The sequence below is a fragment of the Astatotilapia calliptera genome, chromosome 4, assembly GCF_900246225.1.
Source record: "Astatotilapia calliptera chromosome 4, fAstCal1.2, whole genome shotgun sequence".
Lineage (NCBI taxonomy): Eukaryota > Metazoa > Chordata > Actinopteri > Cichliformes > Cichlidae > Astatotilapia > Astatotilapia calliptera.
Window position 1 is genome coordinate 22,870,109 of NC_039305.1, and position 15,559 is coordinate 22,885,667.

At 40.7% G+C, this 15,559-nt stretch overlaps 2 protein-coding genes across 2 annotated transcripts; one reads left to right on the forward strand and one right to left on the reverse strand.

Annotated features, from left to right (window-relative positions):
• Nucleotide 1: 1 nt before the first annotated feature.
• napsa (napsin A aspartic peptidase) lies at nt 2-4,241 on the reverse strand. The gene is made up of 9 exons (XM_026165543.1): nt 4,036-4,241; nt 3,592-3,745; nt 3,089-3,212; nt 2,610-2,728; nt 2,262-2,461; nt 2,015-2,137; nt 1,412-1,556; nt 1,221-1,319; nt 2-1,035 (listed from the first exon to the last, which is right to left on the reverse strand). The coding sequence occupies exons 1-9, from the start codon at nt 4,101-4,103 to the stop codon at nt 874-876; spliced, it is 1,194 nt and encodes a 397-aa protein (XP_026021328.1). The 5' UTR covers nt 4,104-4,241; the 3' UTR covers nt 2-873.
• A 1,840-nt stretch (nt 4,242-6,081) lies between these two features.
• On the forward strand, nt 6,082-14,901 carry LOC113020052 (extensin-like). Its single transcript, XM_026163719.1, has 12 exons — nt 6,082-6,150; nt 7,424-7,516; nt 8,440-8,580; nt 8,681-8,818; nt 10,252-10,365; nt 10,584-10,673; nt 11,384-11,434; nt 11,874-11,984; nt 12,196-12,312; nt 13,181-13,297; nt 13,566-13,605; nt 13,965-14,901. The coding sequence occupies exons 2-12, from the start codon at nt 7,454-7,456 to the stop codon at nt 13,985-13,987; spliced, it is 1,005 nt and encodes a 334-aa protein (XP_026019504.1). The 5' UTR covers nt 6,082-6,150; nt 7,424-7,453; the 3' UTR covers nt 13,988-14,901.
• Nucleotides 14,902-15,559: the final 658 nt, after the last annotated feature.

A 15,559-nucleotide genomic window follows, 5' to 3' on the forward strand; every position in this document is an offset into this window, starting at 1 on the left:
AAAAAGTGACAAAATATTTATTTATTTTAAAGTTTTATTTTGTCAAAAGTCAGTAATCAAATTCAAAAATGCATGTTACACAAATCCTCATATACACTGTATGGACAACAGCAGTGGGCCCCACCTTAAAGCATGGTGCTGTAATAGGATGGCTACCATTGCAACAAGGCAGCCTGGGGAATTCTTTCCTCCTAAATATTCTACAATCAGTTATAAGCGGTATTGCAAAGTGGAAATGTTTAGATACCTCAGAAAACAAGCCACAAAGAGTCAAACCATATAAAATTATAGGATGGGGTCACTGACAGCATTAAAGTTGCCATTGCTCTCCTGGCTCCGTAACTGTAGAGGTCCAAACCTCTGCTGGCGTTAACATGGGCACCAAAATTGTATGTTGGGAGCTTAATGGCATGGATTTCCAGCCGCTCCTGCAGGAGTAATGTGTAGGTAGCCCAGTACTTTTGTTCATATTATTGTGCTTTTTGTGTGCAAAAGGTGTGGCACACTTAAAATCACACAAATTTAAACCATCCAAAGACATTGAAATGCACAGGTTTGCATAGTATTCTATAAAATATATGTTAAAGCTAAAAAAAATCAAAAGTATTTAAACAGAGAAGTGTAAAAAATGGGTTGTAGTAGTCCCTTTGTTCACATCACTCCTTTGATTTGTGGTCATTAATGTAGCGTCCCTATTAGCTCACTGCAAATCATTTGGTGATTAATGAAAACCTCGTTTCTGCATGCAAATGTCAGATATCTCTGCAAATCAAATAAAGCAAGACTGTCGATGAAATTTTGCATTGCGGGACTTTTAAAGTGAAATTACTGTTAAAAAGGAGAAGTGCAGTATATCTTACACTGTTTCATTGTCTACTTGGTAGGGGCGAACCCCACGCGATCAGCATTCCTGTCGAACACTGTGTAGTACTTCCCAATGAATACATCTCCCAGGATCCAGAGGGGTCCTGCAGGAGGTGGGATATCCATGGCCATAAAGCCTGACAGACAGATAGTCACACCCAGCTGAGACTCCTGCAGACAAGGGGAAAGATTTTACTCCTTACCCTCAGCAATCATCATCTTTGACCTCACTACCACTAAAGGACATGTGACAACTGATGATTGTTTCTTACAGTTTTTGGGCAATAATTACAAAAACTGTCATTAGATTTTATTATGACTTAAAAACACCACTTCTTATTGGTTTAAGTCAATACCTTCACGACATAATCCTCTCCGGTCAAGTTGAACGTCTTTCCTCCAATGTCGAAAGAGATAACGGGGAGAGTTGGAATCTTATTACACTCGATCAAGGCCTGAAGGGGACAGAAAATGTATGTCAAAATTAAGTTAAAAATCAAGGTGGAAAGATGCAGTGGGTGGCTTGTAATTACACACTCATCTTTACCTCTCCCATGAGCAGGGGGATCGCTCCAATGGCTTTCTGCAGTGCCTTGACTTCCTCCTTAGGACCCGTAATTAGGGACGTCCCTGTGTCAACGATAGCCTGGCAACCGGCTTTGCAAAGAGTCAGCTGGTTGCCAACATCAACTCTGTGGGGACGGTAAGAAGGAACCAGCATGGTGGGACCAAGAAAGAAGGGGCATGAGCTTATGTTCACTATCTGCTGTTCACCACACATTTAAACCCAACTTTCATCCGCCTACACATCCAACTGGCAAATCTCACATATGTCACACTGCTTATACTGCTTTAACTTACGCACAGCTGCTGCCCCTCTGCAAACTGTGTTGCTACCCACCTGCACCCTTCTATTCCCTATACCCTTAATGCATTTAATGTGCTCAGATCCACACTATGGAAACATATATTTCTGTAGGCAGAAATAATAACAATCTAACCTAATCTAATCTGAAATGTTTTTTTCCTGCATGCACGCTCACTTTGACGTCACGGATAGTATCCATGACAAACAGGGAACAGAAAGTCTGTCATGTGTCATGTGGACTATTCAACTTTTAAGAACAAAGCCACTCAGGTTCCTTCTCACCTGTTCATCCCGATCTGCCAGTAGGCCTTTCGTGTCACATTAACATAGTGCAGGTCTCCAGTGTAGTACTGCGGGTCTGTCCCTCCCAGCGTCAGCTCCCCTCCTACTTCTGCGGTCGGGTCTCTGGTGGAAGGTAAAAGTAAAAAGAAGCCATCGTGTTAGCAAAAAACACCAAACACATTTTCACAGCTGACTTCTCCACACAGTTGCGTGCAGTGTAAGGCTAAACTGTCAATTGCATACCAACCTGCTAATGTAGAAAGAGAAAATGTTCTGGGGGAGTAGCTTGGCAGCCATGGCCGTGTCAAACACCGGCATGACATCAGCTACAGATATTGAGGGGTAGCCCATGCCCAGCACCCCATCGAATCGCGCAAGGGCAAACGTGATCCCGGGCTGCTTCACCGCTTCTCCAAACTGCTGCCCAGGCACAGACAGACCTGCAACCTGCAATCCATGCCAAAGGAATAAGAGGGAATGGTTAATACACAATAAATGCTTCGAAGGAATGCCAGGAATGGTGTGATCACCAAAACTGAGAAATGCAGTCAAACAAAGAGCTTAGTGATAGTGACTGAGTGTTTCTCAAACTCACAGTGACAGTGTCCCCACTGATGAAGCCAGACAAGCTGCCCCTGCCATACTGGATGGAGAACTCTGTGCCATTCTTGACATATGTGCTCGACTTCTTTGAGTTGTAGCGGTGATGAAACCCTGATAAGAGAAAACCATCAATCATACTTAAAATTCATGGATTTGTTGGACTTCATACTCCTGCATACATGGGGAGCTGCCCAGTGAGCTGCTCCCAGGCCCCTGAGGGGCCCCTGCCATTATCCACCACATATGCTGTCAAATCTAAATGAGGATGTGGTTCCAATAAGTCAATAGCACTCTGTCTCTGACTGTTGAGTGCTATGTAAAAACCACAGTGTATTTTCATAAAATCTTGTGGAAAGGTGGTGCACAGGGCAGAGAAAGAACCCATCAAACTTTGGCATTAAAGTTACTAAAAGCTTTTGAATCTGAAGTCCTTTTTTCAAAAATAACAAATAAATAAATATTCAAACTCACAGCAGGCAATATCCAACACGGAGCAGTGAATGGAGGGGACCCACAGGTTGGAGGAGCCAGTGTCAAACAGCACAGTGAAGTTCTGTGGTGGGGTGCCAATACTTATAATCCCATAGTACTGAGACTAAGGAGACAAAACCAGGAAACAATGCAGTACCGACAAAGTTAAGCAGGATCGTGCAGGAGTTACTGCCAATATAACAGTTTGTCTTTCAGCTGTACTAGTTCTCAGCACAAAATTAATCTTAGCATTAATCTCAGACTTTTTTTTCCATCCCCCAAGTTATTTCAAATACAGAGCAAAGAAGAAAGGGGGGGAAAACATGTGTTATCACAGGTGCTTAAGTCTAATATTTACTTAATTTAAAATCTCTCTCTCACAGGTTAAAATATGCGATTGACCCTTGAATAAGACCTGCACACTAACATTAGGTGTATTTACGTTCATGCATGAACTGTTAATTTGTAACTTTTAACTGAAGTGTCCTGCAGGTGATACATACATCCAAGAAGTTGGTCAGCCTTTCCACGGGCAGCTGTGGGGATGGAGCGCTGTCCGGTGATCCGGTGCTCTTCGCCAAAGCCCGCAGCTCATCCACGGACAACCCATTATCGCTCATCAGGCGGCGCAGGCTCCTTGTTTTATAAAGAGGAACTCTGCCATAACAAAACGAGATTTAATTAAAGGATGCGCGCGCGAGTCACGCGCGCAAAGATGCAGCTTCCTGGTGCTGTCCACACGGAAACCCTTCTCACACTGAAGCCTCTCAAGTGGACAAAACTGGCAGTAAATAATATTTTTAAGTACACCTGCGACAGGTGCTGCCTCAGACCGGAAAGGACAACAGCACGCGAGCATTCATGAATCCTTATTTAAAGTCAGAGGGACGGATAGCAATAGTAGCACGCGCAAGTTACATCACTACTGGCAGATAAATGTTATTTACCTCAGGATGGCGGTGCATTGTGCTAGCAGCAGCACCCCGGCCACACAAAGTATCTGCAGTCGACTCATTTCTGACCTCCAGAGTAAAAGTCCACTTAATTTCCGAGGCTAATGGACGCAGAAACGCGGAACCGTCTACTTCAACTGACGCACTAAAGCTGAGTGAAAGTACTTCGATAACATCCGCTCTCACTCGGCTTTGTCCGCTCTGCGGCTCCGCGGTTGGAGGGCAATAATGAAAAGGAAGCTGCCATTGGTTGAAGAGTGCGGCCGTCACTCAGAGCTACAAACAGGCGCACTAGGTGTGTGACGGGTCACGAGTTCTACTCTGCTCACTGCGCATTGCACAGATGTGTTAAAATAATGGAAAACGTCCCACAAAAAGCTCGGTGAATAATCTGTAAACATGCAGTTTGTTACTGGCTGTTGGTGAAAGGCTACTTTTGATGAGGCTCCTCAAACACAGACCTGACTAAATAGAGTTAGAGAGATGTGTGTGTCAATTGAGTTTCAAAAACATGGGCTCCTGCTGCAGTTTCATCTTTGGTAAAGGCACTGGTGTTTATAAGATAGTTGGTTTTTATAAATGCTTGACATGGCGAGTAGTATTCAGCCTGTGGTTTTTGATAAAATAGGGAAGTAACCAAGCCACGAGGACTCGATTTTTTTTCTTCTGCTGCTTTTAGAAAGTCATTCCACAGTGTCCAAATGACTGACCGCTGCTTTTAGAAGCTCACCATTTAAAGTCCTACTCAAATATGAATATGCACACTTTTGGCTTGTTTTCACTTAGGACTGTTACCTCACAGTTGAAATTGTTGGTTGGATACACTGTTTTAGGTATGTTCAAATATATTAAACATCCATGTAATTATTGGAGTAAAAGGGTAGCATTATTAGACACTTATCCCTACTGTTTATATAGGCAGGGATGTGATGATGTGTGGTGCCCAACAGCACGTCATATGACAGATAATTATATAACAAAATGGAAGTAGCTGTAATCTGTGATCTAAACCCGAGTCCTAAGGTGAACAGTCCAAAAACCAGGGGAGGCTGGGAAATGTGCAGGAGACAAAGAGACCTCATCCAGAGACAACTCAATATAAAAAGGGAAACACAGAACACCAACCACTTTATTAGGTACACCTCACTAGTATCAGTTTGGACCCCCTTTTGCGTTAACTTAATTTTTCATGCATTCAACAAGGTGCTGGAAACCTTCCTCAGAGATTCTGGTCTATATTAACATGACAGCATCACACAGTTGCTGCAGATTTACCAGCTGTATGTCCGTGATGTGAATTTCCCATTCCACTATAAACCAAAGATGTGCTATTGGATTAATATCTAGTGACAGCTGAGGCCATTTAAGTATAGTGAATTCATTGTCATGTTCAAGAAACCAGTTTGTGATGATTTGATTTGAGCTTCATGACAGATATTCAGCTGGAAACAGACATCAGATGATCGATACACTGTGTTGAAGAAGGGATGGACATGGTCAGCACACTACTCAGGCTGTTCAGTTTAACTGATGCTCAGTTGGTGTTGTGGGCCTCAAAGTGTGCCAAGAAAATATTCCCAACATCAAAAGGTAAACCACCGAGCTTGAAGGCTAAACCGCCCACAGGGGCGAGCAGGGAATTTATATATATATATGATTCAGCTCTCGCCCCGGCGGGCGGTCTATCCTTCAATCTCAGGTCCTCTACCAGAGTTGTGGGAGCTTGAGGGTCCTGCGTAGTATCTTAGCTGTTCCTAGGACTGCGCTCTTCGGGACAGAGATCTTTGATGTTGTTCCTGGGATCTGCCGGAGCCACTCGCCTAGTTTGGGAGTTACCGCACCTAGTGCTCCGATTACCACCCTCCACATTTTTTCACACTCTTCTCTGAGCCTTGGTATTTCTCGAGCTTCTCGTGTTCCTGTCTAGAAACTGGATCCACCCACATATTTGCGCCTCCATCATGACGCTGGTGGGAGGAGCAGGCACTGTGGCGCGACAGGTGCTACCAGTACAGCATCCAGTGTGTTAAAATCCTTTAACACACTGGAGTCATGAAGGAAAATACAAGGAATACCAGATAAAGTTACCTTCTAAACGGGAGCACGGTGGTAAGAATGGCCTTTTCTTGTGTTTATTTATTTTATTTTTATAGAATTAAAAGAATATTCTATAGAAAATATTAATATTATAGAACATTAAAAGGCCTAAAAGCTACATAATGTTACAAAGAAAATGTCACCATCACCAAGAGTTTGAGCATGAGTTGAAGAGCTATCACCTATATGCTGCAGCTTATACAGTTAAATACTCAGTTTAGTGTAAGATATAATAGATATAGTAAAACATAACTGGATCCCATGTTCCAATTATGTTTTGGAACATAATTGTTCATTCAAAGAAGATTTCACACATCTTTTTAACCAGACTGCAGATGTGTTTGCAGGTGTCGCACGCTTCCTGTAAAGGCTTCTGTTAGGAAAGACACATTCGTTTTTATCAGCGATGCAAGTCACACATAAGCTAACTTGTCATTGCATTCTAGGCATGTATTGTTTTTTCCTTGCACGAGTCTGATCATTTAACTGCATAACCCAACTTTTCTGCTATAACCCATGAGAAAACAAAACAAGTATTTATAGTCTAGCTGAGGAAGACAGTATAAAAGTATTAAATAATTACAGGAAAGCCGCGGTTTGCTGCAATTTGTCTGTAAAGATGGCCAGTTGCAAGTAGAGATTGCATTGGACTGGACTTGAAAATAGCTTTGCCTGAAACAGAGCTAATAAAGTCAGAGAAAATCATCTAAAATAATGTCTAATGCCATTATTAACGGCAGTGTCAGGTGTGGCTGAACATCAGGTCCTTAAAAATATGACATAACAAACTTTTTCATCTCTAATCTTGACACGTGTCTTTAAGATTCTTGCTAAATCTAGAATGAAGGCCTTCAGTGGTTCACTGCTGTTCTTATAAGTGTGTTTTCCTGAGATATCAACAAACCAATAATCCTGGAGAGGGCCATAAGTGCATAACTGGCCCATGATAGCTGCTAAAATCCAATCCATAGACAGCCACATCATATGCACATGTGTAGTCTTATATGTTGTAGAGGTGGAGCTGGGGAAAGGAAGGTATTAAGTTAGGTTTTTGAAAGATTGTCAGGAGATAAAATGTATAGAAACTGAACTTAAAAAAAAAAAAAGGTAAAAAAAAATCCCTTCCTAGCAGTTCCTGGTTAACAGAAGAATTTCTTGTAACATCTAATTATGAGTTGTGTTTTCCTGACAAATCAACTAAACAAATAGGCATTCTTTTTCCCTTATCAAAAATAATGAGTTTTTTTTTTTTTTTTTCATTTCTGTCACACTTTAAACCCCAAAGTCATCCAGTCCCTGAAGGACAAATGACACAATGGAGTCAGCCAGCTCAGATGAAATCCAACAGCCTATCTACGAAGACCCGGACGCTTTACTGGTAAAAACTGATTCACATTAACCTCCTGCGTCCATGAACTGCTGAGTCTTTATTTTTTGGGTGTTCACACTTCTAATTTAAACATTGTATCTATTCTCTAGAAGAATTCTGAACATTTATAGCAGTATAAAAAAATGGAATTTTAGGCCTTGTATGTGAATAAACAAATCTTTCAGCTTTCCTTTAATTAAGCTCAATATTTTTATAATTAAACTGTTGCTTGTACAGAATGCAATGATTTGCAAATCCTGTGAACCCATATTTTATTCACAAGAGGGCAAACTATCATGCTGCTGTCTTCTCTGAGGCAAAGTGGAAAACCTTTTTGTGGTCAGACGAATAGAAATTTGGAATTCTTTATGGATAACGTGGATGCCGTGTTCCCCAGACTGAAGAGGAACAGAACCATCCGCCTTGTTATCAGCACTCAGTTCAACAGTCTGCATTTCTAACGGGTTGCATTAGTGCCTATGGCATTGGCAGTCTGCACGTTTAGAAGGACAGCGTCGATGCTGAACGGGATGCACAGGTTTTAGAGCAACATATGCTCCCATCCAGAGTTTCCATGACATTTCAGCAGATAATGCTGAGCCACACATTGCATCTAATAGTGTACCATGACTTAGTAGTAGAAGAGTCCTGGTTGTGAACTTGCCTGCCTACAGTCAGACAACGTTTCATTCCCAAAAGTCTAGCAGACGTTTATGAAGAAGAGGAGCTGGTAAAAAACATGGCGCAATTTTTTTCTTAAAAATGGTATATTTCTCTGTTTAGACAGTTTTAAACAGTTTGAAAACAATTTGACTTTATGAGATTTCTCAATCATTGCATTCTGCATTTATTTGCATTTTACACAGCGTCCCTGCTTGTTTGGCACTGGAGTAGCAGATAACAAAATGCTAATTGCCTGCTATTTTTGACAGCCTGATGACACACATGAAGCTCAACCAGAAATTAAAGTCAAGCCTGTACCAGCGCCCAGGTTGAAATTATATCAACAAACCAATAGCACCAGTAACAAAGCTGAGTCCTCCAATAAGGCTGGAAGCATAGCACCTACTGCGGTAAGTTGAGCTCTTTTTTTCACTTAATCACATATTGGCTCATAAAGATAGCAGATACTAATAAGTATGTATTGATTCATTTCCTCTTTTTTGTGACCAGACTTCCAGTGGATCCCCTGTGGGCTATAAGAGGCCTCAGCCTGCTCGCCCTGCTCCCAAACCACCAACCGATACTAAAAAAAATGCTGAAAAAACAGCAATCGCAGAAAGCGCTTCAAATGCTCATTCACCCGTGATGGTAGAAAAGTACTTTTATCTTTAGAAAGTATACTTGGGGAACTATGCGTCCTTGTGGGTTTTGTGACAAGGAAGCTAATGCCTTTTCATGGTTGTTAGACAAGCTCCGTGAACATAAGACAAAAACACAAACTAAATGTGGACTTCTCAGAGTTGTGCTGACGTATTATATATAACAGGTCAGTGTTAAAACCACAGACCATATAGAAGAAAAGGTGTAGCCATTGTGACATCAGTCACTAGTTTTATTTTACTCCAGCTGGCGCCAGAATTGATCAAGATAGATATCATGCAGTGCTGGTAAAGACCAAAAACTCAGCTGGGAGGTGTTTAATGAGGTCACTGAACAAGCAAGCATCTATTTCTGTACATTTTCATGCCTTTTTGGAACCACATTAGTCACCACATGCAGGCTCCTAGAAAGACTGAAAGTTTAAGATACCATGAGTTGTATTCACTTTTCAAACTCACGGCCAAGCCTAACTTTTACATTCATTCTGTGCTAGTTACAAGAATCCAGAAAGTCACAGGAATAACTAATGGAGAACACAATCTGCATTTGATCAGGCCAAACCTTTGTTCCATTTAGTCCTTTTCTCGCTATCCCTTTGTGAATTTGGTAATGTCTTTGAATGTTTATCCTGTTCAAAGGTCCTCTTCTTCAATACGTCTCTGATATGATCCATAGCTGACTCAATGACTGGAAGCTTAATTTTTTAACCTGAAAGTTTTTCCTAATGCTCTTCCACAGCATTCCCACATAATCACTGTCTATTTGTAGATGTATTCTGTGATGACATTTAGAGTTTGTGGAGATGTCAATGGAAAATTGTACTTAGTAGTCAGTATAAGCTTTTAATGATATAAGTTTGCATGTGATAGAATACTGCATAATAACCTTTTGATGACTTAGACTGTTGTTCACTACAAGACTTGTTCTTCTCACAGCGATAATAAGAGCTGAACAAGCGGTTTCACTCCCTACCAGGAAGTGGAGAGAACATTTTTATCTTCACTCCCTAACAAGAAGAGGGGCCGCGTCCTTCAGAATCACACACACACATACACCTAACATACACAACCACATATGCACCTGCTCACGTATCAACATTCCACTGAACAAATGTATTCACTGTTGTATTATTCTTGTGTATAAATAAAGACAAGTGCAAGAACAGAGCGCACATCACAGGGCCCCCACTCTGATGTGAGCGCTCTCTGACCGCCCTTGCAAGTAAAAACTGCAGCGTGTGTTTCTCCACTCTCTGACTCTCCGCTGAAGAAGTGTCTTTTAGAATAAATCTCTTGACAGGAGAGTGTATCTTTTTAATTCAAATGCTCTGACTGACTTTGATATTCCTGCCAGTCCAGAAAATTGTTTGAATTTATTGTAAATGCTACATGTATAATTTGCAATTTATTTTTCTGCCACAGACTCCAGATCTACACATTGAACAGGCTCCTCCTCCCCCTCCTCAGCCTCATCGTTTTCCAGCTTCCCACAGCAGTTATGGCCAGATGAGTTCATCAGCGAGTCAAAGATACGAGGTAAGGGCTCCATCGTCATCAAGATATTTCCCTCAGGTCATAAACGTAGAGTCAGACTTCTCTTCAACATCTGAATGTGCAATATATTATTTTCTAAGCTGGCGTTAAATTGTTATTAGAACAAAAATACATGCATGGAACCTGAATCTTTGTTGAATCAAATAGTATTATGCATTTTCATTTTCTTTCTTTCTTTCTTTCTTTCTTTTTTTTTAAAGAACACATCAGATCATCAATCCAGGCCTCCCTCTGCAGGCTCCACACATCTAACTCCTGTTTTTCCAGCTCTTTCTCAGGAATCACCAAACGTAAGTGAGCAAACTAAACCGCAAACTTAAAGTGATGCACTACAGAGAACGCTTCTTCTCTGAGCTTCTCTGAACCTATACAAGCAAACATAGCGTTTTCACCGGTTTATAGATCTGTTCTTCATCTCCCTCCTGCTCCCCCATGCAGCTCTACGGCAGCCCATTAAATGTATGGGAACATTTTTGAAATTTAGCACAACAGTTGGTGACCGTCCCCTGATTAATTTCTCCAAGTTTCGTGTCAGTATCTTGAGCTACCAGCCAAAGCTGGTCAAAGCTGGACCTGTATTTAAACACATCCCTTTTGAAGCAAACGAGTTTCAGTTTGACTAAATTCGAATGAATAAGGTGGAGACACCCTCACACAGGAAATGAGATTATATTTCAGCAACTGTTTACATCTCTTGCCACAAAACTTTGTTTCTTGATCACTGGCTACAGTTGCCACGTCAACTTTGACCAGCTAAACTGCCTGGCTATTCACTGTTGCTTGCAACTATAGTCGAGATAATATTTTACCAGAGTTTTAGTAATATTGTGGCAATGTTGGTCCAACCCAGCAGTAAACAGCAGGAATACTCAGCTCTGTAAAATGTTGGACTACACTCAGATTTTTGTTCATACTCAAGCACATCATGCAACTACAACTTGAGAGGAAGTAGGTCGTTGATTCTCAGACTAACAAACTTTTCTTTTCATCTCATCTCCAGGAATCCCCCAGCAGCAGCACTATCTCAGGGAGAAACTCTTCGCCTTTACGAGTATGAGAGTTGGTCCTTGGATGCACGCCATCACAGCGATTAACAGTGCAGAAAAGCATGCGCTCATCATTAAGAGATGGAATGACAGATAATAAAGACTTTACACCACACTTATATTACGTGTCGAGCACTGACAAGCACACTTTATCAAGGTCAACCCACAAAGGGAATTTTTGGGATTATTTTTAAGCATTAAGATTAGTAATAAAAATATTTCTTGTCTGTAAAAAACCTAATATGCCACTGGTTCCAGAAACGACTTCCTGATCCAACCTGTTCCATTTATTACTTTTGAAAAATGCTTTTTTATTTCCATTAGATCTGTTTTTATTCCCTTTTCTGGATTTGGTTTTGTCTTTGGAGGATTAATCTGTTGAAAGATCTGCTTCTGGTTAAATGCTAAATAAATGTGTAATTTGCACTTTATTTTTTGCCACAGAATCCAGATCTGCATATTAAACAGCCTCCTCCTCCCCCTCCTCGGCCTCATCGTTTTCAAAGTCCCCCCCAATATTATGAAACACAGTCTTCAGCGAGTCAGAGATACGAGGTAAGTGCTCCATGCTCGACAAGATATTTCCCTCATGTCATAAATGTAAAGACAGACTTCTCTGAGACATCTGAATGTGAATTGTAATATTTTCTAAGCTGGAGCTAAATAAGTATTACAATAAGAGGACATAAATAGGACCTGACTCTCTCTAGTTAAAATAGTATTATATGAAATATTTGTCTTATGTTAACTTTTTGTGTGTGACTAGAACAAGCCAGAATGTCAGTCCCCACCTTCCCCTGCAGGCTCCACACATCTAACTCCTGTCTCACAGGCTCGTTCTCAAGAATCACTGAACGTCACTGGAAACAACTACAGTACACGGGTAAACTGCAAATTAAAAGTCATGCAATATGGATACAGACTTCTCTCGGGTTTCACAAACTAATGCTACACAGTGTTTATATGTTTTTACATTAACTCCCTCCTGCTCTACCATGCAGGTCCATAGCAGCTCACATATTTTTTTGTGAGTTAAAATTTCTGAAATTTGTCACAACAGCTGGTGACGGTCCACTGATTAACTTGTCCAAGTTTCAAGTCTGTACGTTGAGTTACCAGCTGATCGCTTTTAAAAAATATCTCTATGCTTCATCACGCTATAAAGTCATAGTTTTTTATTGAATTTCATAAGCCACAAATTCTTTTTCAAGCATTTACATTCAAGGCAACCGGCCTCTTTGAAGAAGTGGGCTTTCTTTCATGATCTGTACTGTTGAAAGGCCTGCCAGTCCTGAACACCAAGTCATTTTAAAACTAAGGCACTTGGATTTTATATCTAGTAGTATATATAAAATCTTCTTAAAAACGAAAGGTTTCTCCCACGCTAAGTCCAGATGAACAGAATCAACCTTTTTGGGACTACACAGACTTATCTCCCTAATCTGGACCCATTGTATAACATCAGTGACATAAATGTATAAACCCTGACATAAGAGGAAAAATCAGTTGAATTGGATTTCTCCTCTGTGTACCACGTCTGTGACTAGCAATAACACAACTGCGAGAGCCAAGCGGCTTTCACGGCTGGAAAATTTCCACAGCAGAGTCACCTGTGAAACTCATGGGAATAATAATGATCTTGAAGTTGATTATAACAATTTCCTGCTATGGAAATGGCTTATTTTATTTACCTGAACTGGAGTATTCCTGTTATAGGAAAGCTGACAACCAAAATATTATGTCCATTACAGAACACACCACCACAGCTTCCACTGAACCCACCATCATCACATTCAGTGTCTGGAGGATCAGTGCACTCTGAGACACCTCGGTACCTCGAGATCCTTCAGGATGATTCAGATGAGTTGGTGAGAGAGACAGCGCGCTCTGCAGTTATACGACACGCACGCTTTATAATATACACATTTGGTTACTGTTATGGTAAAAAGGACATGGATGTAAGTCAGTTCATTGTTTTTACAAATGACAAGTTGGTGTTTGCAGACAAATGCACGACAAAGATCAGGGTTTTCCTGTAAAGTCTACCTGATCTTTTATCTAACTGTGATTTAGTACAATGTGATCTTTCCCTCGTCAGCGAGTGTTTTTCATATAAAAATGATCTGTTTTCCTCAGGACCTCAGCGGGCTATTGACCTGGTTCAACAGAATGATAAGTAAGGAAAAAATTTGTTTCATAATTGCCTTGAAAAAAGGCATTTTTATTCTTTCTTTTATTCCAAGAAGTAGTAATTAATGTAAAAAACATGAAAAAGATTTGTGAAAAATGATCCTTGCTAACACAGAGCATTATTATATTGTTATGTCCAGTTTATTGTATTAATTTCTGTGCAATCATTTCAGTGTCCTCTGATTCGTCTTTGTCACTCTATAGAGTGACAAAGAGGATGAAATGAGGTAACCAAAAACATGAAAATCTGCATAAGCGTGATGATGGAAGTCAGCGAGATAAGCTGTTGTGTACCTAATTACATGAGCTACAACTTTGTGTCTCTTCTGTCACTGCTCTTTGAAGCTCAATCAGTCAGAGATCCATGAATGTTGCAAAGGCTTGGCATCTCTACAATCTTCTAATGAGTAAACGAAAAGAAGACCTGCAGAAGATCATCACAGATTTCCATTCCATCTGTGAGAAGCTAAACAAGATCAAGAAGAACAACAAAAACATGGGTATTGCCGGAGGGACCACGGCTTCTGTGGGAGGGGTAGCTGCAGTGGTGGGGATCGTCCTAGCTCCGGTGACCATGGGTGCCTCGCTGATTGCGACAGCTGTCGGCGCTGGCATGATTGCATCTGCTGGAGGTATGGGCGCTCACGCCGCTATAGTCAGCAAGAAGATGGTGACGAGGACGGCAGTTGAGAAACTGGTAAATGACTACATGGAAGGTGTCGCTGATCTGGAACGCTGTCTAGATTATATTATCTTCACAGTGATGGAGCTGCGAAGGCACGGCATTGCTAGGTTAAAGAGTGCAGGCGCTCATCTGGATGCGGTGAGGATGTTATACATATTATGTGATGGAAAAAGCAACACAGACATTCATGGGGGGAGAGCTGCACAACCAGGTGGGACGTCATCTGAGAAATTACTTCAAGCTTTTACCAAGGAAATGGATCTTTATTTTACAGAAAAGAATGGTCAGAAGCTGAAGAAGTCAAATAAGAGCATTTTTTCGGGTAAAGTTTGCCTGCTGGTTGATGGTCTACAGGAAGGACTGGATCATCTGATTGACATGTGGAAAAAGTTATCTTGAATCAAAGACCACTGTGTTTGTCCTTTGTGTGTGTGTGTGTGTGTGTGTGTGTGTGTGTGTGTCAGTGTGACAGAGATGTGAAGTGTGTTTGACTTGACTCCTTTTTGATTGATTTGAAAGTTCCTGTACATTTACATCACTGTAAAAATGGAAATGCTTATGTTGGAGTCACTACTGAAGTCCTGATAACAATTATGATTAAATATATAAATTAACAAAAGTTACTCTTGTATGCATTTAATCGTGTGGTATCAATAAACAGTACTGCATCACCTGCAAAGTTGAGTATCAGTAATTACTTTTTATTTTTTTAGGACACCAGTCAGCGACAGTGGCTGCAGTGCAGAATACAAACAATGGCAGAAATCATAAGGTTATGCTGCAGAAGGATATCACACTCCTTGCTTTAGCTTTAGCTTCACAACATACACCTTGTTTTCTTCACCTCGCTACACCTGTGTTATGGTATAAAAAAAAGATGAATGTTTGACTCATTAAGCGCAGCACTCCCTCAGAATTCGGATAATCTCAAGGATCTTGGGGTTATTCAAAGAACCTTGTTCACCTTGTAGTTTTCTTACGGAACCTTTAATAGCTCAATTTAGGAAAAATAAAAAGGTTACTGGAGGAACCTCTATTAATGCTTGAGGGGCTCCTGCAGGAACCTTATTAAAATGCTTCCATCAAGATCCTTTTATAAAGTTCAGTGCAGGACTAACTGATGCTGAAGAGGCTGATAGTTGTATAGTTGTAATCATTCAAAATATAACAATTTCAAATCTCAATATTTTCATAATATAGATCACACGTGCATTATAGTGCCAAAAGCATTCACTTATCCATTGGATCACTGAAT

Coding starts and splice junctions, on each gene's coding strand:
- LOC113020052 (XM_026163719.1), top strand. CDS start 7,454: ATGGAGTCAGCCAGCTCAGATGAAATCCAACAGCCTATCTACGAAGAC. Junction 13,298..13,565: donor AGGATGATTCAGATGAGTTG/GTGAGAGAGACA, acceptor TGTTTTCCTCAG/GACCTCAGCGGGCTATTGAC. Junction 13,606..13,964: donor CTGGTTCAACAGAATGATAA/GTAAGGAAAAAA, acceptor TGCTCTTTGAAG/CTCAATCAGTCAGAGATCCA.
- napsa (XM_026165543.1), bottom strand. CDS start 4,103: ATGAGTCGACTGCAGATACTTTGTGTGGCCGGGGTGCTGCTGCTAGCA. Junction 3,746..4,035: donor CAATGCACCGCCATCCTGAG/GTAAATAACATT, acceptor TTGTTATGGCAG/AGTTCCTCTTTATAAAACAA. Junction 1,036..1,220: donor GAGAGGATTATGTCGTGAAG/GTATTGACTTAA, acceptor CCTTGTCTGCAG/GAGTCTCAGCTGGGTGTGAC.